The sequence below is a fragment of the Monodon monoceros genome, unplaced genomic scaffold, assembly GCF_005190385.1.
Source record: "Monodon monoceros isolate NGI ecotype Baffin Bay Population unplaced genomic scaffold, NGI_Narwhal_1 Super_Scaffold_11, whole genome shotgun sequence".
NCBI lineage: Eukaryota > Metazoa > Chordata > Mammalia > Artiodactyla > Monodontidae > Monodon > Monodon monoceros.
The window spans coordinates 77,820,644-77,843,102 of NW_021703767.1; the positions used below are offsets into that span (position 1 = coordinate 77,820,644).

Genomic DNA, 22,459 nt, shown 5'->3' on the forward strand with positions numbered 1-22,459 from the left:
AAGGACCTGGGCCAAAGCCATCAAACCAGTCACTGGCTCCCTGGCCAGGGCTCTTCCTTCTTCAATCAATAAAACTTCCTTCCAGGGGCTTCCCTGGTGGCGCAGTGGTTGGGGGTCCGCCTGGCAGTGCGGGGGCATGGGTTCGGGCCCTGCTCCGGGAAGATCCCACATGCTGTGGAGCGGCTGGGCCTGTGCGCCACAACTACTGAGCCCTCGAGCCACGGCTACTGAAGCCCGTGTGCCTGGAGCCCGTGCTCCGCGGCGGGAGAGGCCACCGCAGTGGGGAGACCTCGTACGGCAATGAAGAGTAGACCCCGCTCACCGCAACTAGAGGAAGCCTGCACCCACCAGCGAAGACCCAACGCAGCCAAAAATAAATAAATAAATTAAAAAAAAAAAAACAACTTCCTTCCAGACCCTTTCCATGCAAGGCAGAACCAGAAAGAACAGAAGGTGTTTCTTGATCTGGCCAACTACAGACATGTGTGTCCTCTCATAGACAAAGCGGTAGGATACATAACCAAGACGAATCCTAAGAGAAGAAAGTAAAAGCATCACACCAGAAACTCCCCCAACACTTGAGGAATATATTCTGTGACTTGTTTATGACTGCAGTCCTGATGAGAAGTAGCTCTAAAACAACTGTGCAGGAAATGCTACAATGTTAGGAGTCAAAACAACCCCAATTATGGGAAGTGGGTTTCCATCTCTGAAATGCACACTGCAAATCCGCTCCCAACCCCACACTCACCTTCGTTTCCCCTTGCCTAATCTAGTATCTGAATTATTGCAATAGCCTCCCTGCCTTTAGTCTCCCCACCTCCACCCTGCTGCCAGTTATTTTCCTCCGATAGAATATGATGTCGTCCCCCCTACTCAAAGCCCTTCCGCGTCTCCTCAATGCCTTCAAGACTGAAGCCAAACTCCTCCTTAGGAGGATTCAGAGGCCCTCTCCATCTGGCTCTGTGAACTTCTCTCCAGCCTCACTTCCTGCTCCTCTCCAATTCGTCCAAACATTGCACGGCCCGGGTATGCCAGACTCTTTCCTACTCCTAGACTTACACAACATGGCTACGTCTCCATGCCTTCACTCACCTGGATCCTCAACTTGGAATGTCCTTTCTCTTTTTCCCCATTGCAAGACCCTGCTCATCTTTGGAGAGCCAACTGTAAATGTGAAGTCCTCTGTGAAGCTGAACAAATCAGTTTGTTTTCTGTGCTGCACCACGCTTTGCTCAGACAAGGATACCATGTGACAAATATTTGTTGAGACCCATTATATGTGCCAGCACTAAGATACAGAGATGAAAAGACAAAGCTACTGCCTCTGAGTTCACACGGTAATGGAGAGACAGACAGGCGGTACACCGTGCTTCTGAATATATGTACAAAGTGTCATGAACGTAAGAAAAGGAACTCCTCAGTGAGTGGTGGCAAGGGAAGGCTTCATCTACAATTAAGGCTTTCAGTGAGTTTTAAAGGCTGAATAGGAGTCTGCCTGGCAGACAAGGAAGGTGGTGGGTAGGGGGACATTCCAGACAGATTATAGCACCTGTCACACTGAATTACGGCGAGGTTTATCAGTTTGCCCTGATGGATTGTGAGCTTTTTGAAGAAGGGCTAACTTACCTATGAACAGGATTACCCTAAAGCATCGAGCTCTAATAGTAACTAGCATGATTTAGGAAGGGACTGCTCAGTGGCCAGCATTGGACTGAAGGCTTCCACACTGCATTCTCAACAACCTGCAAGGGAGATTATTTACACCTTAAAGAGGAGGAAATTGAGTCTCAGAGGGGTCTGGTCCCTTGCTTACGCGTAAACTGTGGAGTTAACGTGTGTTTTTCTCCAAAGTGCACCTTCTAGTGCTCAAGAAATGCACTTTGAAACTAAAGGTGTGTTTCAGCGAGTTTTAACAACTGAGACTTAATGAACGGGGTCATCAGCCTAGCTTCAACAAAGGCACCTGGGGACATGTGTGCATATGCATATGATACAAAACATATAGAGCACCAAATGGGGAAATTCTATGACAGCTATGATAAGTGTATACTTGGTCATACCTGTTTGGGTGGGTAGTAATTCTGAAGCTTCAGAGAAGGTAAAACTTTAAATATTCCAAGAAAAAAATTTAACAAAAGGGAAATTAAGCTTCTGAATGTGAAATAATGCCTTTTCTAAGAAACCGATCAAATATAATCAACGCAGATTCACTTTAAGTGACAAAATATTTCTGAATTTTCTAAGATAGAGAACAACGCTTGTCCTTGCCACACACAATACTCACAGAAGCCTCAGAAAGTCTGAAAAGATTTGGTTTTATGGAGAAGAAAACTTTCATTATACTAACTTCACTTTTAGAAGCTCAAAGGATTCATTCTACTAAAAAGAGCCACTAAACGTTAAGTTTTGGAAGTTTCCTTCCTATTTTTCTTACCATTTCCTATCCTTTTTTTTTGCTTTCTTTGCCCTTTTCACCACTGTAACTCATGTCTTTGACAGAATGAAAAAAAAGAAGAATGGGAAAGAGAAGGGAAAACAGGAGGGGCTGCAGAAGTAGTGGGGAATAGCAATCCATCTTGTGGACTCTGAATATTTGTTATAAATTACAGCACATACCCTCAAGCTTCTTCCCCAAAGGGTGTCAAGAATGAGATCACGGCCATAAAACCCTACTACTTCTTAAAGTACACAGATTTAAGAAGGTACACATGTAACATCTACTAAAACAACAAAACAAGTAGGCTTCTCACTATTCCACGGGATATTTTTTATTACACATAATTATATATATATATAAATATAATTATATATATGATCTACATATGATAAAGGACGGAGGGGGTCAAGACAATTAAAAATACTGTTGTTTAATTGATATTGATAGTATTTAAGCTTATTCCCCCCATCACTGATTTCTTCCCCCTTTCTGTTATTTTCTTTTTGATCAAGTTTTGAGCAATATCTCTGAGTATTTGGGAACAAATATCCAGGTGCTCCTCTCACGCTTCTTTGCACAAAATCTCTACCACGAAGAGTAAAAAAACTGGAAACCATAATTTCTTTCTGCCTACTGGATTAATAGGTAGCTTTATGAACTATTCCTGACAGTCCTAATATTTTTTACATCTACTTCATATTGACAACTATTTTTATAACACTTAGCTCAATATTAGCACTGTCCACATACCATGAGGGTATATATTTTAACCACCAGGCAATTAACACATATACTTGCTATACGAAGGAATAACATTTTAAGAGGAATCCTCTAAAAAGTTTATAAATCTTTTAAAAATTAGACATGTTTGAACAGGCAATAAAACACAAACAAGTCCTGGCCCTGTCGCATGCAGAATGGGTTGGTTACAGATGCTTTCCTGCAAGCTACATCTTGCCTATTACAAGAACATTCATCTCCCAAGCACATCATTTCACCTACCTTGCCTGAAGCAAAACAAAGCGCACACACAAAATCACAGGATTTGTAAAAATATTACTGCTAACGCTTAAAGAAACTTACACTTATCTGACATCCTTACAGAGGAGAAGAACCAAACACCTGATTTCCAAAGTACCACTTTCTGACGACTGCTCAGTTTGCTTTCCCCCTATGCAAGGTAATGACGGGAGGGGAGTCTAACCTGTGTCTTCATTTTTCTTGCCTACAACACTGAGGCTGGGCCAGCACTGACTCACAAAGCTGGAGACATTAGCTCATGGCAATGATTCAGTCATGAGAATTCTGACAGACAAGGGCCTCTCCCCTCACTGGTGCTTCAAGGGGGAAATCAGTCCCTGGAAGGGATGGCTTATGACCTAGGCATGGATGTTACTGCATCTGTTATCAAGCACTGAGGGAAATGGGCAGTGCTGTCTGTGACAGCAGCCAACTTAATAGACAATAACCGTCTCCATAGGGAGGCCTCTGCAGTACACCCAGTTAGAAGAGCCTTACAAAAAGGTCCTTATCTCCTGCAACCAGCCCTTTCAATCAGTCCAGGAGAAGAGTGTGGATTCTAGTCTATAGACTACTTGGGTTTCTGCTCAGGGAGAGAAGAAAGGCAGAAGGGCCAAGTGTTCGGGAGCTAACAGGCTTTCAGCTTTTATTACTGGGGGTGAGAGAGAACATCTAGGAAGTTTTGAAATAGGCTGGATAAGAATCATCTCATTCAGCCAATACCTTTAGCTTAGAGCTCAGGGTGAAAAAATGCGAACGTTCGTTCATTTTGCAAGACAGGAAGCTGCAAGCCTTTCCCGCCGCCTCTATCCCAAGGCAGCAGAAGCAGTTTGCATGAGGACAGACTTCTGAGTTTACAAACCACTTTCACTTCATTATCTCCCTGGATCCTCACAACAACCCTGGAGAGTAGGTGTCATTAGCCTTGTTTTAGAGATAAGAGACACCACGGAGGTTAAGAGATTTGCAAAGGCCCCAGCTAGAAAATGGCAGCCTTTAGATCTCAGCTAGTAAGAGAGTTAATCACTTCAGCTCCTTGCCTGGCTCTCCATTCCTCCTCCCTGCCTTCCTGTGTAGCCTCTGGAAGCAACAACTTCAGCTGCCTCTGGCCCTCTCTCATTTCTGTCCTCCCCACATCAGTGCGCCGTGTCACTGAGGGAGCGAGCCCACCATCTTGTATCTGCACTACAGTGGCATGTTCCAAATTGCTTCCCTTCCCCGAGGCCCCCTCCAACCAACATTGCCGGATTAATGGGTTTTATCTACAGTCCCGAGCATGACAATTCCTGTGCTCAAAAAGTATTCAGTGTCAGCCCACTGCCCGTGGGATATAGTCCAAATGCCTTAACCTACGTAGGCTGGCCCCATCCTACCTTTCGAGCCTTGACTTCTGCTGTTTCCTATCCGTGACCACAGCTTCAGGCAGAATAGCAGAGTCCTGTCTCCAGGCGAGCAAAGCAGGCTGGCCTCTGTGTTTTTGCTTCAGCTGTTCCTACTGCCTCTCTGGAAAGTGTACTCTTTTCCCCACTTAACCAACCGCTGGGTCAACTGCTGTCCTCTTCTTTCTTTCCGGACACAAAAGCCTTCTCTTCTGGGTGCACAGAATTTTTCATTCAAAGGGAACTTCAGAGGCCACTTGATCCATTCTCTCACCTAAAACTTGAGCCAAGGGTCTCCTTTCTATCTTGACTTGCTCCAGGGGCTGAGCGCTCACTATCACTGGAGGTAGCGCATTCCAGTCCTGTAGAACCCTGGCCATTCTTCCTTCTGAGCTGGAATCTGCCACCCAGGGACTTCCTCCCTTTTGTGCTAATCGTGCCCTCTGGGGCCATCGCAACAAGTCTAGAATGTGGCTGGTTTCGGAAAAGCTAGCACTAAAAAAGGAGCTCTGGTCACTGATTAACAACATCACCCTTTCGGAGCATGCGTCCTTGTTCCTTTGGGGTTGAAGCTGCAAAAATAACTAACCTCCAGGGCTCTCTCCCAGAGCAAATCAATGTGTCTCAAAATTGTGCCGCTTAAATGGTTAAGGTACTTGTACGTCAGAAATATAAATGGCAGTGTGCCTGAGTGTAACTCAAACTCACAAGATAAATATTACTCACCTTCCTGGAATTTTAATTTTAATGATGCTTTTTAAAAGAGGGAGATAAATATATTTAAATGTATATTTGTATTAAAATGCAAAATTGAAACAAGTTGTACAAAAAAATAAACAAATTATATTTTTTCTATGGAACCCTTCAGATTATAGCCTCAGGATGCCCGAGGCAGACATTCATTTTGCCCTGCTCCTAATTGGGGTACAAGTTTTAAAGGACTGTTCTAATATATCACCTCTTCCACATCGTGGAAGGCATCAGAAGCTAGAGGTACTCCATAGATTGGATTTCCTACTGCAGTTCCTGGTGCATCTGTGAGAAGGGCAGGTTTAGTCCAAATTCTAATCCTAAATTCATGATTCATCCTAATAAAAATCACCATTTACCAGGCACTGTTATGCACTGTACATTCATTATGTCTAATCCTATCAATAACCCTGCTACCTAAAGATGTATTATCCCCATTTTAGGGTTGAAGAAACTGCCCTGGAGACAGTGTCCTGCCCAAGGCAACACAGATAGAAAGAGGTGGAATTCAACCCCAGGTCTATCTGACCACCAATCCTGAATTCTTTCCACTCACCACTCTGCCTCCTTAGGCACTTTTGCTTGTTCTTTAGTACAAGAACCACAGTCCCTTCTTTCAGAAAAAGGCAAAGCTTTGTTGGATGGGTAAGCGCTAAGATAGGTCACAATGTTTGTAACTTTCAGTCTTGCAAGGTAACTAAAACAGATACACTTGTAAGCATCTTTCATATTTTACAGGGTTATATATTTTATATCACATCTCATTGTAATTTAGCAGTTGAAATAATATTTTCATTTTAAATCAGGAATTTATGGAAAAAAGATCATTCCCTCTTCTGCTTAAATGTTTCAAAGTATTATTATTATTTTTGGTTTCTGAAGCCTAAATTCTAATGCCAAACAAATTAAGAAAGCAATACGTTAAGAGCTAATCTATGCCCCACAAGCATATGCCCAAGTGACAACTTCAAAACAAATTTTCTAACCAATTAAAAAAAGAAAAATCCCTTGCTTCTAATTAACTTGTCTTGAAGCGTTCTCCATGTGCTGAGCATGGCTGACGCTTTTATTGAGACCAGCGACAAAAGATATCCAAGTAGCTCTGGTCATTTCTATATATATGTGGATACCTACTAGGATCCTCAAAGGCAAACAGGATGAATGTCAGAATCCAACCTAAGTTCTTTGAAGTTAGGCTGTGTTCTGAGTTAGCTGGAAGGAAAACTTATATTCAAAAGTAACTGTAATAAAAGAATACTTCTAACAGGTAGAAAGAATGTATAAAATTTAAAAATGCTTCTACATGAAGATATGGTTTCAATTATTACATTGTGGCACCAACTAACGAGTTAAACCTCACATCTGACAAAATAAAACCATCATTACTATCCTGGGAAAAGGGACTTAAAATTTTATTGCTTAATTTTATTTTACTAAAACACAAGCAGATAATTACAGAGATTTTCTTTCCAGGAAATTTCAAAGCATTTTAGAAAAGTATATAGAATTATATTTACTTACCGTATATTTATTGACTAAGACCATCTAGTATTGTGTAAATTTTAAAGTAAGTGCCCAGTTCTCAAAAAGAAATAAGACTTGCTAGGTAAAAGAAAGTAAGAAGTCCCCATTCCTCTCCTTTTCTGACATAGCTTAGTCAGCGCTCCTAAAAAGACAACTAAAGGAAATAAGAGGTATTTTCTTATACGTCAAAGAAAAACATCCAGTAGACTATCGAATGCAGTAATCAATGAAGTGAAGATTTTAGACTGAATTTGAACATTCCATTTGAATTGGTTTGGCTCTTTTCCTCAAAGTAGAAGTCCATATAATGAAAATACACTATCAGGACTACAAAAGTGTCTTAGAAAACATTGAACTTACAAATTCGAAGTGTACACATTTTCCTTTAAAGAAGAATCCACTCACTACTTTCTTAGAAACCATTTCACTTCCTCTCTCTCCTGTTCTTTCTTTGGAGTATCCTCTCTCTATTCCCACTCTTAATCCCAAAGTATCTAAGAGGATAATTACACTTGGGTGAAGGCTGAGAAGATTCTATGAAAACTTAACAAAAAGACTGTTCCCAGCACAATTCTTACACCTTTTAACACCTATGTCTAAACTTTTTATGCAAAGAAAAGCATTATAGCTGAGAACTGTGGAGTGCTAGGCAACTAATCAATTCTGAAATATGAATACATTATAGAAACTTATACAAATAGCTATATATTTAATTGCTTCATGAGTAGGAAACTAGACAGGAAGAAGTCTATATTTTCTTCTGGTTCTGCTGCTGAATGAGACATCTTTTCTTCCCTAGATCTCAAGTTCCTCATCAGTTGTCATTCCAACTTTTGCACCAAAATGTTCATGAATGAGTTACTATTTGTTAAATTATATGATGATTCTCAGACATAAAATATAAATACCTGCAAGATATGCCTTTGTTACAATTATATACAAAAGTGTAAGCTGTAGTCTTTGAAGATAAACATAGAACATAATCCATTACCACTGAATGTTATGAAAGGACAATATAAGCCTAAAGAATGAGTTATCCATGGTAACTTTTAGAGGCTGATGATTTTCTCTTGAAAGGCTAATCAAAATAGTTATTTGCCAAGTGTCTTCCTAAACTCAAAGGGAATAAAGTTAGACTAAAGCATTTAAAAAGAGTGTGCATTTATTTATACGTGCATAACTTCAACACATGCTAGGCGTGAGAATAAGTAAAGGAAAAAGAGGTTACTTATCTATGTGGATTAGTTCAGAAAAGGAGTTATTAATTATCACAACAGGAGACATTTCCTATGCATTGGAAGTACAAAAGAGTTATTCCAAATTTCTATTATGAAAATGCTTTGTATTTTACATGTTGGGCAATCTGCTTTATCTAATTACCAACTAAACACCATTTCCCAAAGGCCTTCCCCACTAATTCCATTGTTTCATACAAAAAGGTTGGAAGAGTGAGGGTAGGTGATAAACTTGAATTGACAGTGTTTACAGGGAAACACCAAACCCTGGGTCTAATACACAATTTGTGTCCTCAAACACCTCCACTATCAATCACTAATGCAAAGGAACGAAACTCTCTCCAGTAGCACTCCTAGCCTTTCTCGTGACCAGCTGCTTTGGGGGACAATTTTTCCTCTCAAGACCATTCCACTCTGGAGAGTGCAGTGGCAGGCAGGGATAGTAAACACACACCAAAACTCTATTTTCAAATTCAAAAGGATCCAGTTTTTCTTTTCTTAAGTGCAAAATTGGTAATCATATCTTTTAAAATTGATTCACTGTCTTAAAATAAATAATGGTCTATACTACAGAAATTTTTTGAATATAATTCTTAGCAAAAGGAATACATTTTGTAACTATTCATTCTAATTCCCCTATTTTGAGAAACATAGGCTTCTCAAATCATTACATATCAAATGCATCAAAATTCTGGTCTGTCAAATGTTAATTTAAATGTTTATTACAAGAGCATATCAGTTTTAGATAAGTCAAGTTTATAAAAAGAACTGTTAGGATTTTATAAGTAAACTTAACACACATAGGTCAAGGCATACAAGATATTTAAGCAAATTTTATAGAACTATGAGAATCATTTTGCTGTTTTAAACAATTACCGTAGCTTATAGAACTTTGCTTTTATGACATACAGTTAATCATATCTATGACTTACTTGATGACAATTTCTTGTTCAGAAACGTAATCCATAATTATAACATTGTTCTTATGGGAAAATGAAATTTGCTTTTCCAAGAATACAAAGTAGTAAAAAAAAAAAAAAAAAGAGAGAGAGATAGGCAATTTATAACGTTTAATGTTAGGGCTCTAGATTCATAAAATCTCAAATTAACAGATAGAGTAGAAGGAAAAAAGTAAGCAAAAGGGGGAGAGAGAAAGAAGGAATAGCTTTGAAGCCCAAATTATAGTAAATTAACTCCTTTGTTACTCAACAAGCGTAAAATATTTGTATTTATGTAAATACATGTATGTATTTTTGCATTTTTAATAAAAAGTAAATTTTTCTTCTAGTGACCTAGTCAAAATGATCACAATTTAAAACTCTGTTACTGGTTTGCTGAAATATTACCAATAAAGCACTGAGACTCTAAGAAAAAAATTATCTGATTAACAATTACAGGATCTAACTAAACATGTTTTAAGAAGAAATTATTTTACATTAGAAAAAAAATACACACATATGCAAACATATATATTTATCCTACATTTATTTCTAGGGACTTATAGATCTATACTGTTTCATTTCATGTCTGCTTATAAATGGAAAACCTCGAAAAACTGCCTGAATTGTAAGCATGGATATGATGTACTATTCACGCAGGTATATCTAAAAACAAAAATGCAGGATCCTAAGATAATAACATACTGTGTTTTTAGAGTTTCACCTCTCAGGCTCCCAAAGTACTTTGTAAATTTTAATTAAGCCTCACAGCAATCCTACCAAGAAAATATTACAACACCCATTTAACAGATGAGCACAAACAGAGTCACTTGCCCCAGATCACAGAGTTTTTTAGTGCCCACAAGTTGTCCTCCGGAGTTCTGTGTTCTACTTAATGAGCCACACTCTTCAGGAGCCTGTCAGATGACTTCTCAAATTCAAATGAGGATCCTTAAGTAAGCAATCATTATTGTTTTGACTTAATACAACTTGGAAACCACTCCAAGTAAAAGAAAAGTCTTTTGAAATGGTGTCCTCATCTTATCTGTTATATTTTCCACAAGATTTAGGGCAGATGATACTGGCAAAACAGCATAAAGAGGAAAACAAAAATGCAAACTAAATGAGTAACCCACAAAAGAACACCTGTTTGATGAACTTGAAGACACAGAATTAACTCTGCATAAAAAAATTAGAAATTACATTCCAATTCTTCAGACCCTTCTAATAAAATAACAAGGTGGCAAGTTATACTGTTTTATTTTTTTAACAAGAAATCATGAGTCTTCATTATTAGATTCAAAGTGAAATGAGAAGGCTGATTCTATTTATAAAGTGAGAATCCCTCCCTAATTCACCTCACAGTAAATTAGACCTAGGGTCTCTGGCTACTCTCAATTTCCTTTAAATTTCAGCTGAGGTCAGCCTGATGATGGGGTCGTAATCTTTATTAAAAACCACAGGAGAGATGGCTGCTAAGATCAGTACCTTTAGGCCCCTGTGTGCCTAATTACAGGACCCCTTGTTCTAAAAACCATTCCACGTCTACAGAACATCTGCAGGGCTTCAAAGAGTCTAAGATTTTCCTTTCTGTTCTACAATAAACTTTTCTTTAATTTCAAAGAATTAGAAGCTGTTGAACAGAGAGCTATGTTATCTCATGCCTCCTTCAGGCTCCCGTGACCTAACAGACATACTAATTGCTGCTGCTATAAAACCATGAGGATTTATTTCATATGTAGTTGCTTTTACCCATGACATGACAGCTGATTGCTAAATACCTCTCATGAGAAAGATACATATTCCCTTCTCCACCAGAGGGGGTGGGGACAGTTACAAGACTTGATCACACTATGGAAATGGTTAACATCAGGGAATGCAAACAGGAGAAGGTGTAAAGCTCACATATGGGAAGACACTGAGAGCAATAAATGGCACCCATCATTCAGGGCTGACTTGAAGAAATCTCTGTCAAACTGAATGATATATAGTATTTTTTTAATGGCTCAAGAAAAATACAGTGACATTATTCTCTGTCTATGCCTCAATTTTCTGGTGATCTTTGTTCTGCCACACCCTCTATGTGCTAATTACAAATGAGCCATTGGTTAGTGAGCTGAGAAAACTGATTCGAAGCACTTTCAATCTCACTGCCTTTTCTGGGTACAGCTTTGGCCAATTTTAGTTAAGTTATGGAGTCCCATAAATTCTCTAAGTATTAAGTATTAATTCTCTAAGTATTAAAACAAAACAGGGTTTCCTTGGTGGCAGTGTTAGAATCCGCCTGCCAATGCAGAGGACGCTGTTCGAGCCCTGGTCCGGGAAGATCCCACATGCGGTGGGGCAACTAAGCCCATGCGCCACGACTACTAAGCCTGTGCTCTAGAGCCCACGAGCCACAACGACTGAGCCCGTGCACCACAACTATTGAAGCCTGCGTGCCTAGACCCTGTGCTCTGCAACAAGAGAATCCACCGCAAGGAGAAGCCCGCGCATCACAACGAAGAGTAGCCCCTGTTCGCCCCAACTAGAGAAAGCCCGTGCACAGCAACGAAGATCCAATGCAGCCAAAAATAAATAAATAAGTAAATAAATAAATAAAAATTTTAAAAATAAATAAAACAAAACAAACAAAGAAGATTCTTTCCTTATGCCAAGGACCCAACACGCAGATCATTATATTTTATAAAATAAAATTTTATAGGAATATGAAGGTAGGAAGGTCATTAACTGCACGAAAACAAACTGAGCAAGATCTACTCTGATAACGTATTGCTTAGTTTATCGCAGGGGGTGGGAGGGTGCAGTCAATCTATAGGACTTTTGAAAGGAACAGAGAATTACTATTTCCAAATGGAATATATTTATTCGTAACTTTCCCCTTAGATGCTTGCTCTAGTTTCCAGTTATTTTATTTAAATTTTAAGGAACTGTCCCTTGTCACTGTTAAATATACTGCAAAGACAGCCTTCAGTCTGACTACTGTTTTGTTTGGTTTTTGGTTTTTACAACTTTTTTTTTTTAAATGAATATACCACTTAAAGATCTGGAGATATTACATGCAAATCCAGGTTTCTAAATGCTCTTGAAAATTTCATCTTTTAACTCCAGCCCTACTTTCCCCCATGACAACAGGGTGGAGTTGCAGAGCAGATTCCCTTGCAGAGAAGGTGTGTAAGCTCATTTTGCCACTGTCTCCATCCCCACCACTTGACTCATTTACACTACCCCCTAGTGCCACAGATATTTGGGTTTGCCACCTTCAAGGTAGTCCATTATTAGTGGAAGTGATTTTTTAGGGAAATGGGCCTGATGATCGGATCCCTGCTCTTGATGGAAATTTCCATGGTAATTTATTTATACCACAATCCTCCTGATAATAATCCACCCTTCTGGGAAACCAAAGCCACAGTGGAAAAACAAAATACCAAGTGGCTGGTAATATCTACAAAACGAAATTGACTACTATGAATAATAATATAAGTGAAGGAGAAGGAGAAAGAGGAAGAGGAACAGACAAAGAAAAAGAAGGGAAAAAAGGGGGGGGGTGCTGTTATTCTTTCTGTAGTAGAAAAAGAAAGGCGAGTTTAGTTAAATTTGCTATTTATTTCTTCTTAATCAGTGATCAGTTCTCGTAACATTAGATGCAATAAATAAATAAATATAAAATATTTTTCCTTTAAATAGAAACTCTACCGTGGATTCAGGAAATCACTGAGCACAGTCTGGGAGGGTCCTAAACATCAGATTTGGTGAAGTCGCCTTATCCCCGAGTACATTAACCTAGAGTTAATTTAAACAAGTTAGGGCAAACTTGCTAAGTTATTCTGCTCTGGATGTGGGGACAACACCCCTACAGCATGGCTTACAATTGAAATTCACTTTAAAGTCCAAAACCTAGAGTTAAACAAGTAACATGAACCGTCCCCAAGAATCTCCAAACCCTTTATTTAGGACATTCTTCCTCAATACTCTCATCAACTAAGAAATAGCTTGGATAACAGGTGACAATGCTCAATGTTATTATTTTCTTTATCATGGGAGGAGCACAAAAAGACACTTCTTTATGTATCTCTGGAGATTTAGAGGATAGCTCTGGCAAGAAGTGAAAATAACCTTGTTATGATTAACAAATGTACCACTGGCAAGAGATAAGTCTACTGACTTCTGTCCCTCAGCAATGAAACCTAACAGCCACTCAGTTAAGACCAGCCCCAGTAAAGGCTCAAGCGTTGGTGAGAGAAGCGTTTCCTTTGTGCAAGGAAGCTGATAAATCATATTCACCATGGAAAAGTTTGTCTGTACATCATGTCCTTTGATGGGCTATTCTTAAGAGTCCCCAAATTCCAGAGGGCCACGCAATGGGCTGGCTTGCATTAGATTTCTGCAGAGCTGGCAGCCTTCTTCTGGAAGTCTTACATTACAGGTAACCTGATGACAGGGAGGGTGGGCCACAGGCAGGCATCTCAGCTCACCTGTGGAAGAGCCAAGGGGAGCGAGCTTGCAAGACCCGATACGCTGGGATCAATGAAACTCTCCGGAGAACTGGCTGTTCCCCTTTCAAATGCCACCTCCCTAATCTCCGCTTGCTCAAGTCAGAATCTTCAAAGCTCTGAACATGACATGAGGCTGGCATGATTAGGAAGGCAAAGAGGGCTCTCTAAATCACGGGTGGAGGCAAATGGCATCGAATTAATGGACAGTTAACAGTCAAGGTCAGAATGGAGGGATACTGCTTGGGACTGCAATTATTTCCTTTGGCCACGAGGAGAAAACAAAGTTTTTTCATATTTACTGAGGGCCTATTATATGCTGGACATGGCTCTGAGCACTGGGTCCAGGTGCCTGCACTGCAAGACCTTGACATCTATGAAGGGAAAAAAAATCACAAGGGCAAAAAGGGATGCATGTCCAAAGTCCAGGGTCGTTATCTCAGACGGAGAGCACAACAGAAAAACACTAACCTGAGGATTTTCCCAGTATTTGCACACAGATTATACTGTGTGTCCTGGGTTGTGGGGAAAACAGCTCTCAAACTGTCAAAGGTGTGTGACACTGATAATCAAGACAGATTGATCTATATTCACACACAAAAAAAGCCTTGTCCCTGGAGTCCAGCAAAAAAAAGTACTTTGCCCCCAGAAGTAGTGTCCTTACCAGTCCTCTCAAAGCTCAAATAGGTGCCGTAGAAGGCTTATCTCATCCTCACCAGCAACTCCAAAAGCATTCCAGATCGGTACCTATGATTCTTCTGAATGGCCATTGAGTATTCTGTCATGTGGATATGCCACAATTTATGGAACCAGTTCCCAACTGGTGAGTGTGTAGGCTGCCTCCAGTACTTTTGCCACCACAAAACCACTGCTATTCTTTATTTAACACGGAGAATTAAAAAAAAAAAAAAAAGGACATCCCCATAAATGAGAAATAAATGCTGGAATTCAACAGGTTCTTAAAGCTGGAAAAGACCTTTCCTAGTGCCGGCAAGGAGAGCCTACATCTGCTTGGACAGACTTAGGAAAGCAGCTCGGCCAACCTGCAGAAGTCTGCACATGGGAGGGCCTGATATCATCGTATGCCATCTATTCACATATCTGAGTAGTGGATAATATCACAGTCCTGTGGGGCTGGAGTATGCATGCTAATAGCCCAAAAGCACGAAGAAAAAACAAAAGTAGAAGACATTTTGCTTTGCATTCTCTCAAATTATTACTTGCGGCACAACTGAACCCTCAACAAAACTATAATAAGCTCGTGAAGCAAAGGGATTCAAATTCAGACTCAGTAAACACATGTATGCCTATGACTAGCCAGGTGCTGATACGCGCACCTACATGTGGCATGTAATCCTCACGATAAGGAAAGTATGAACATCCCTATTTGTAGGTGGAAAAAGTCAAGTTCAAAGAGATTGAACTCTCTGAGCAGGTCCCAGATGCTGCTAGTAAATTTCAGGGTTGAAATCTGCACCTAAGTTTCTTGCCATTTCCAAATTACCATACTGTCAACTGGCCTGTGGCTGATGAGTTCCAGCTATAATGCTAGACCAGCACTTTATTATAGTAAATGTTAGGCCTCTATCAGTAAGTAACAATTACACTGTGGAAATAAGAAGAAAATCTGAAACCCAAGCCCTAAATTCCGTGTTGGTTTGGGTGTGACTCTGTGTGTGTGTGTGTGTGTGTGTGTGTGTGTGTGTGTGTGTGTGTGTGAAAGAGAGAATATGGAAGAATGTCATTGCTCTTCACTTTATTTCACTGGAAGAATTTTAAAATAGATACCATATTTTTATGGAACTGGGAACACGCATTCATTATTGGAAACAGAGAAAACAAAGGAAATACGTGTATATACTTTAAATATATTAATTATATTTTGGCAGTGACTCTTAGTAAAACCAGAAATTGAAAGAGCAAACAACACAAAAGGATGACAAGTGATAAAATGGTACTGACAAAATTTTTACTAAAGAATTACCAGAAGAATATGAGGTACATGTGACCCTTCCTAATGACAGCTGCTTTTGCTGCTTCCAGTTTGTGGGCAGTTTTTAAAATATAGTGTTTTTATTTTGAAAAATTGCTTTAAAATGCACAGATGCCTAAGAAATAGGTGTTGTATAATGTAGCATAAAAACTGTCCTTTGGGGCTTCCCTGGTGGCGCAGTGGTTGAGAGTCCGCCTGCCGATGCAGGGGACGCGGGTTCGTGCCCCGGTCCGGGAGGATCCCACGTGTCGCGGAGCGGCTGGGCCCATGAGCCATGGCCGCTGAGCCTGCGCGTCCGGAGCCTGTGCTCCGCAACGGGAGAGGCCACAACAGTGAGAGGCCCGCGTACTGCAAAAGAAAAAAAAAAAACAAAAAAAAATCTGTCCTTTGTCAGGTGGCTTCACTCCATACTACACAGAGCCTGCGAGTGTCTGTATCGCCTTCTGTCAATCAAGAGAAAGACAGTCTAGATAAGATGGTGGAGAGACTTGAACTGGGAAGGAGGGAGGCCTGGGTTCCTCTATTTCCTTGGCTGGTGATCAGCCATGTAACCTTTACTTCTCGAAGTTTCCTCATTTCTAAAACGGGGTAACAGCCTTGGTTCTGAGGCTCCAAGTCGCATGAGAGAACACTTAAAAATGTGAGGTCTGTGTATAAGTGTGAGGATATATAATTTGGCTCGAAGAGTTAGGTGCTGCTATGTATAAGACACTGGTGTCCATGGTTAAGCATTTACATATTTTTAGGTGATCTCAGGAGTTACTCAAACAAGGGTTCAAATGTGCTGGATTTAGACGAAATGTAGCTGGGCCTAAAATAAGTCTAATTGCGAACAAGAAAGAACATGAATAAAAATATAAATACCATGTGATACGCTAGTAGGATGGAATGGACATTTAATTCAATCATTTTATTCTGTAGTACCTATAGCATACACTGTAGACAACTGAACAGAAGCTCAAGAAAGGCAAACCAGCTTAACCAAGGTCACTTATTAATGGCAGGCAAATGAACTGATTAGAAGCTAAGTTCTTCTAAAAACTAGGTTGATTAATAATACTATCTCATCTTAAGGAAAGGAAGAAGTAGTTTTCACCCCACTCATCCTCATCAGAGGCACAGACTGAATTCTAGAAAGATGAAGTAACTTGGCTAAGGTCACGAGGATGATCACAGTGAGAATCCAGGTTTTCTGGCTCTCAAGAGATGCTCTTTCCCATCACCACAGTGCCTACCCCTTTTTCAGGGTCCTGATACCACTGCTGTCACATGTAAGGAAATTTTACTAGGGTACTCTACAAAACATTTTCTTTACTTTTTTTTTTTTTTTTTTGCGATATGCAGGCCTCTCACTGTTGTGGCCTCTCCCGTTGCGGAGCACAGGCTCCGGACGCGCAGGCTCAGCGGCCGTGGCTCACGGGTCCAGCCGCTCCGCGGCATGTGGGGTCTTCCTGGACCGGGGCACGAACCCGCGTCCCCTGCATCGGCAGGCGGACTCTCAACCACTGCGCCACCAGGGAAGCCCCTCTTTACTTTTTTTTATTAATTAACTTGTTTATTTATTTATTTATTTTTGGCTGCATTGGGTCTTTGTTGCTTCGTGCTGGCTTTCTCTAGTTGTGGCAAGCGGGGGCTACTCTTCGTTGCGGTGCACGGGCTTCTCATTTCAGTGGCTTCTCTTGTTGTGGAGAATGGGCTCTAGGCGCGGGCTTCAGTAGTTGTGGCATACAGGCTCAGCAGTTGTGGCTCGCAGGCCCTAGAGCACAGGCTCAGTAGTGTGGCACATGGGCTTAGTTGCCCTGCGGCACGTGGGATCTTCCTGGACCAGGGCTTGAACCCGTGTCCCCTGCACTGGCAGGCAGATTCCTAACCACTGCGCCACCAGGGAAGCCCCATTTTCTTTACATTTAACCTACCACTTATGTAGGTATCCCCAACCGTTTTTTTTTTTTTTTTTTTTTTTTGAGACAGTGTACCTCTCTGAGAGAGGGGATTTGATGGAAGATGGTTCAGAACTGCACTAAAACTGAAAAAAAGTGTTAAGACTTCTGTATGAGGAGGTGGGGAGGGAGGGGGGAGGAAGAAAGATTGCTGTTCCATCATGCTCCATCCCCAAGGTTCTTAAGCCATTTTAGGAGGGCAGTGATTCTTCATTTAGTGGCCCCAACATGCCCATTATCCCTCAGATGTGCTCACCCTTAATACAGTAGAGCTCTGCAAATGTCAGATGAAAAACTGTTAGCTTTGAAGTTCAGTGATTGTAAACATCCAGTTGGTGTGACCCCTATTCAAAAACACATCAGTGATCCATTTATAAAATGGTTATTTTAGTGGTTCTTCAGCAAGATATTACTTAGATCAATCAACCAATATATCTTTAAGTTTACTCTAAGTTTACTCACCTGGAGTGTCCACCTCCACAATTATTAATGTAAAAGAGACTAAATAGTATGACACAATTGACTAAAAAAAGCACATGGAAGAGAGATCAAGTTTTAAGCTAACACTTCTACTTTATGGTTGAAATACGAACCATGACAGCACCGCTTCTCAAACTATGGAAGAAACGCGCTAAGATAAATTTTTAGACAATTATGGGACATCCTGATGTGAAATGGTGAAAAGAAAAAGAAAGGACATAACCTAGTGGGAGGAGGGTGGCAGAATCAGAAATAGGACCAGCTACACAAAAGTCTCTGCAACTTTAGGGATGCCACCGAATCCCCATGTTTTTTCAGCTTTCCTCACTAGTAAAATGGGAGTTGTGAAATGTGCCCTACCTAGCTCACAAAAAAAGTGAGGTCAAAATGAGGGGACACGTGTGAAATTATGTTGGAATTTAGTGTTACTAATGCAGATTATTTTATAAACATACAAACAGAAATGATTTCCAAAGAAACCTATTTGCCAAAGAGGGAAAAATCTGTTAAAACAATTTGAAAGCTACTTCTCAACAAGACGATGACGTTTGGAAGCATTTCTATAATCCCAGCGAACATTAAATTCTTTGACAAAATGTGCGTCACTTTGGTCTTGGGCATTCTTTGATCAACCAGTTAAAACCAGTCTTATAGGTTTCCTCCCTTATATTTAAGCTTTATTCATGTTATAATAAAATAAACTCTGAAATAGAATCAACATTCTTGTAGCTTTTTTAATTTTTAAAAGTATTTCCATGTTTTCTTAGAAAAGTTATATATAAGATTTTTTTCAACATTTTTCATCAGAATCTCTTTGAAGCTAATTTAGGCCCCTAATGTGTAGTTTAGGAGGATTTTGGGAGGGAAACTTGCTTCTACATGTAATAGATATATATGTATCAATAAATTATGATTCATGTTATAGAACCCACATGCACAAATTTAACCCTTCCTTAATAGATGAGATCTTAATTTCTTTTTACACTGTGTTTGTGATTTTATTCATTTTTTTTTAAATCGCACCTTACTGGGTCATTTATTTTTTCAAAATAATGAGACTGGTAACGCCTACATTCTGCAGACTGCAAACACATATCCTACGATTACGGTATTTTCCATTGGCGTAATGCTTTACGTTTTTCCAAAAAAAATCTTTCACACAAAGGACCTCCCAACAGCGTGAGGCAGGCTAGAACGCATCAACTGAAATTGCTAGGAGCCAGCCAGAACGCAGTTTGGTTCCCAGATCAGGGCTGTTCCTACTAAATGGCACTTTCTCTCTCTCTGGGTCAGTGTTGAATATTTCAAACCAAAATGTCCTTTAGAGGACAGGGAGAAATTTTGCACCATTCAATATGGAGCTCTAAGCTTTGATGGGGGAAAGAGCCGGGGAAGGGGGGAGGGGTGATGGAGAAGACCCTTGTACTTGGGGACCAGGTTCAAGGACACATGGGTGCCCGGTGCTCTTACCGTCCAGGTGGCGGACTTGGCGGTGCTGGACTGCTGGAAAGACACGTCAAAGCTGTGTGGGCCCGGGTAGTCGGTGTTGGAGGGGATGGCGGGCGAAGGCGAGAGGGCGTCGAAGGTGGAGCTGGGCTGTGCGTAGGGCGAGGGCGCCGTGACGCTATTCTGGGCGTGGTCTGTGTTGTAGGGACTGGTGGACGAGGAGCCGTTCTGGATCTGCTGGTCCATGCTGTTCAGGAGCCCCAGGTTCGTGTACTGTGGCTGCGGGACACCCAGAAACCCCCCACGTTAGCCATTTAAGCTGCAGATCCTTGCTGCCAAAAAGGCATCATTTGGTGAGTGCCTTCTACAGAGCTCCACCTCACGTCTGCAACACTTCGCACTCAAGGGAAAATGACCGATTTGTCATGCATAGTTCGAAACTCCAAGAGAAACCCCAGGTGTGTGTATGTTTTGTAATGACCTGCACAGTTCACACAGCTTCATGGGCAACCTTTGGAGACTGCGGTCTCCCCGAGAGCACTTGAAAGTGGATTATGTGCTCATTCGCAAACTGGGCAAGAAGTGCCAGTGCTCTGTAGCTGCTTATGAATTCTTTAAAATAAATGAATACTGACTGCTACTCTTTTTTTTTTCTTCTTCTTCTGTCCTGGTATTCAGAATGAAAAAGACCACTAGATAGATACGTTCTAGAGGAGACTTAAGCATCAAATTGTTGTTTACTGAGAAAAATCAGTTGTCCTCCAAATTTCCTTTTAGTCATCATTCTAAATTCTGTCTCAGGGTACTGACTTGCCCCCAGGAACTGGGTTCATGAAGACTGGAGGGAAATGAGTAGCAGGGATAGGGAGAGGCAACTATATATTTTAAAAGGTTACATGCTAGCAGACCATCCAAACAGCCTAATTTTTCATCTGTTTTTTCATTTTCTTCGTAGCAGTTTACTATTTTCTAAAGTAGAACATGTGTAAGAGAAATATCATCTAGTTATGATTAAGATTCTATGTTTGAAATAGTTCAGAAGTACATTAATTCATATAGCTTCTCTGCCACGTGTTTTATTTCTTCTAGGAAAACCGGCACCAAGTAGGTATTCAATAAGATGTTTATGGGAAGAATGATTTAACTTCTCATTTCATCGGCAAAAAATCTTTACTGTGTTACTATCAGAGAGGGGAAGCGATTTGCTCAAGCATCGGCTAATAAGCAAAGAGTAGGGATCTTGAAACCAAATCTTCCGATTCCAAGTCCAGGGCCCTGCCAACACCATCACACCTGTCAGCCTGATAAGATAATTCAAGTCATTCCTGAGTCAAATTGGACACATTTCCAGAAGGGGCCACCAGCCTGTGTACCATTTTCCCTTTGTGAAATCTTCTGACACGTGGAAACCTCACTGTTTCTTCAAGTTAGCAACAGGAAAACAAATGAAAAGCAAAAAAAAGGCAGTCCTGTGGGTACATATTGTATAAAGGAAATGAGGAGTCTGGCTCTTCAACTGAAACATAACAGAGTCCCAGATTAAGTCAAACTACAGAGAAGAACAAACTCACAAAGAAATGGATGCTTGAAAACAATTTTAATTCAACTTTAAGCGTAAGAAAATGATTTTACTAAACTTTAAGTATTTCACGTGGGGAGGAGAAAGGACTCTGCCATTCCATTCAGTCCAGAGAGCATCTGTCTAAATGTTAACGGTTGCATGCCCATTCCATTACATGTATGCATTCGCATTCCACTGCCGAATGCCATGTCCCCATTTGCTCTTCAAATAACTATTAATCTCTTTACACTTATCCCCCTGCTGACAAGAGCAGCTGTTAGTCTCGCCTTCTCTCCCCTCTGACTTCCACAGCTCCTAGGCCTGTCCTCCATCTTTAGCTTCCCCTCTTGACAGGTGAGGCAAACTGCAGGTGAGACAGCTGTGAGAGACAAAACTAAAACCTGAGGCCCAGACGAAGGCGTCCACACCCCTGGCTGAATGAAAGCTCTTAGGTGTCCAAGCCCGCGGCAACAGCCTAGAAAGGGGATTGAAATTATTATTTGTGTTCAAGTTAAGGGTCAGTATACAAAGCACTCCTGAGCGTCCTGTAGGAATCAGATAATGCTCCCAGAGGCACGTGCTTCCCTAGAGCAGTACAATTAGGGAGGTAGCCGCCCCTGACAAAGGGGACAAAGAAATTCGCCAGGCACTTTCTCACAGGCAGTAAAAAGCCTGTTGGGCCAACCCTTTCCTCCTCCTTCTAGCTACACAGAATGGAACAAGCTAATTGTGCGCTTGGAAGAGAACAAAGAAACATGGCCCTTTGAATTTTTTTTCCCAATAAATGTAAAGAGAAAAGTTTGGGGACCCAGCTTTAAAAGCCAGTGAGTAAACACTCAGTGCTGCTTGAAGGACATAAGAGAAATGGAAACTCCATTTACCTCAGGGGTACAAAGACGACGTCCCTGGGACAGCAGTGAGACTGAACATATGGGGTGGCACCAAAGAAGCAGAAACTGTATTTCAAGCCATTAATAGGTGTTGATGGCTATGCTTTTACATGCCATAATTTTTAATCCCAAAAAGTTCGGGTGAAATATTTTCTTCACAATGGGATTTGCTTCCAGGGCTGACGCCTCAATTTATATAATGTAAAACTAGATTTCTCAGGTTTGGGCAAAGAGCTGCTGACTATTCAAGATAAAAATGGGAAAACATATTTCATTTTAAGCTTTCCTCAAATTTTACTTTAAAGAAACAAAAGCTAAGTAGTATACTCAATTGTCTTTAAAAAAAAAAAAAGCATAAAAACAACACTAA

The 22,459-nt window shown here is 40.7% G+C and overlaps 1 protein-coding gene across 8 annotated transcripts in view; it reads right to left on the reverse strand.

Annotated features, from left to right (window-relative positions):
* TP63 (tumor protein p63) overlaps positions 1-22,459 on the reverse strand; it is a 219,781-nt gene that overhangs the window by 59,184 nt on the left and 138,138 nt on the right. For all 8 annotated transcript variants that reach the window (XM_029214931.1, XM_029214933.1, XM_029214934.1 and 5 more), the window contains one exon: positions 19,663-19,917. In XM_029214931.1, coding sequence (XP_029070764.1) covers positions 19,663-19,917 — 255 coding nt within the window. The remainder of the gene's footprint in view (positions 1-19,662; positions 19,918-22,459) is intronic.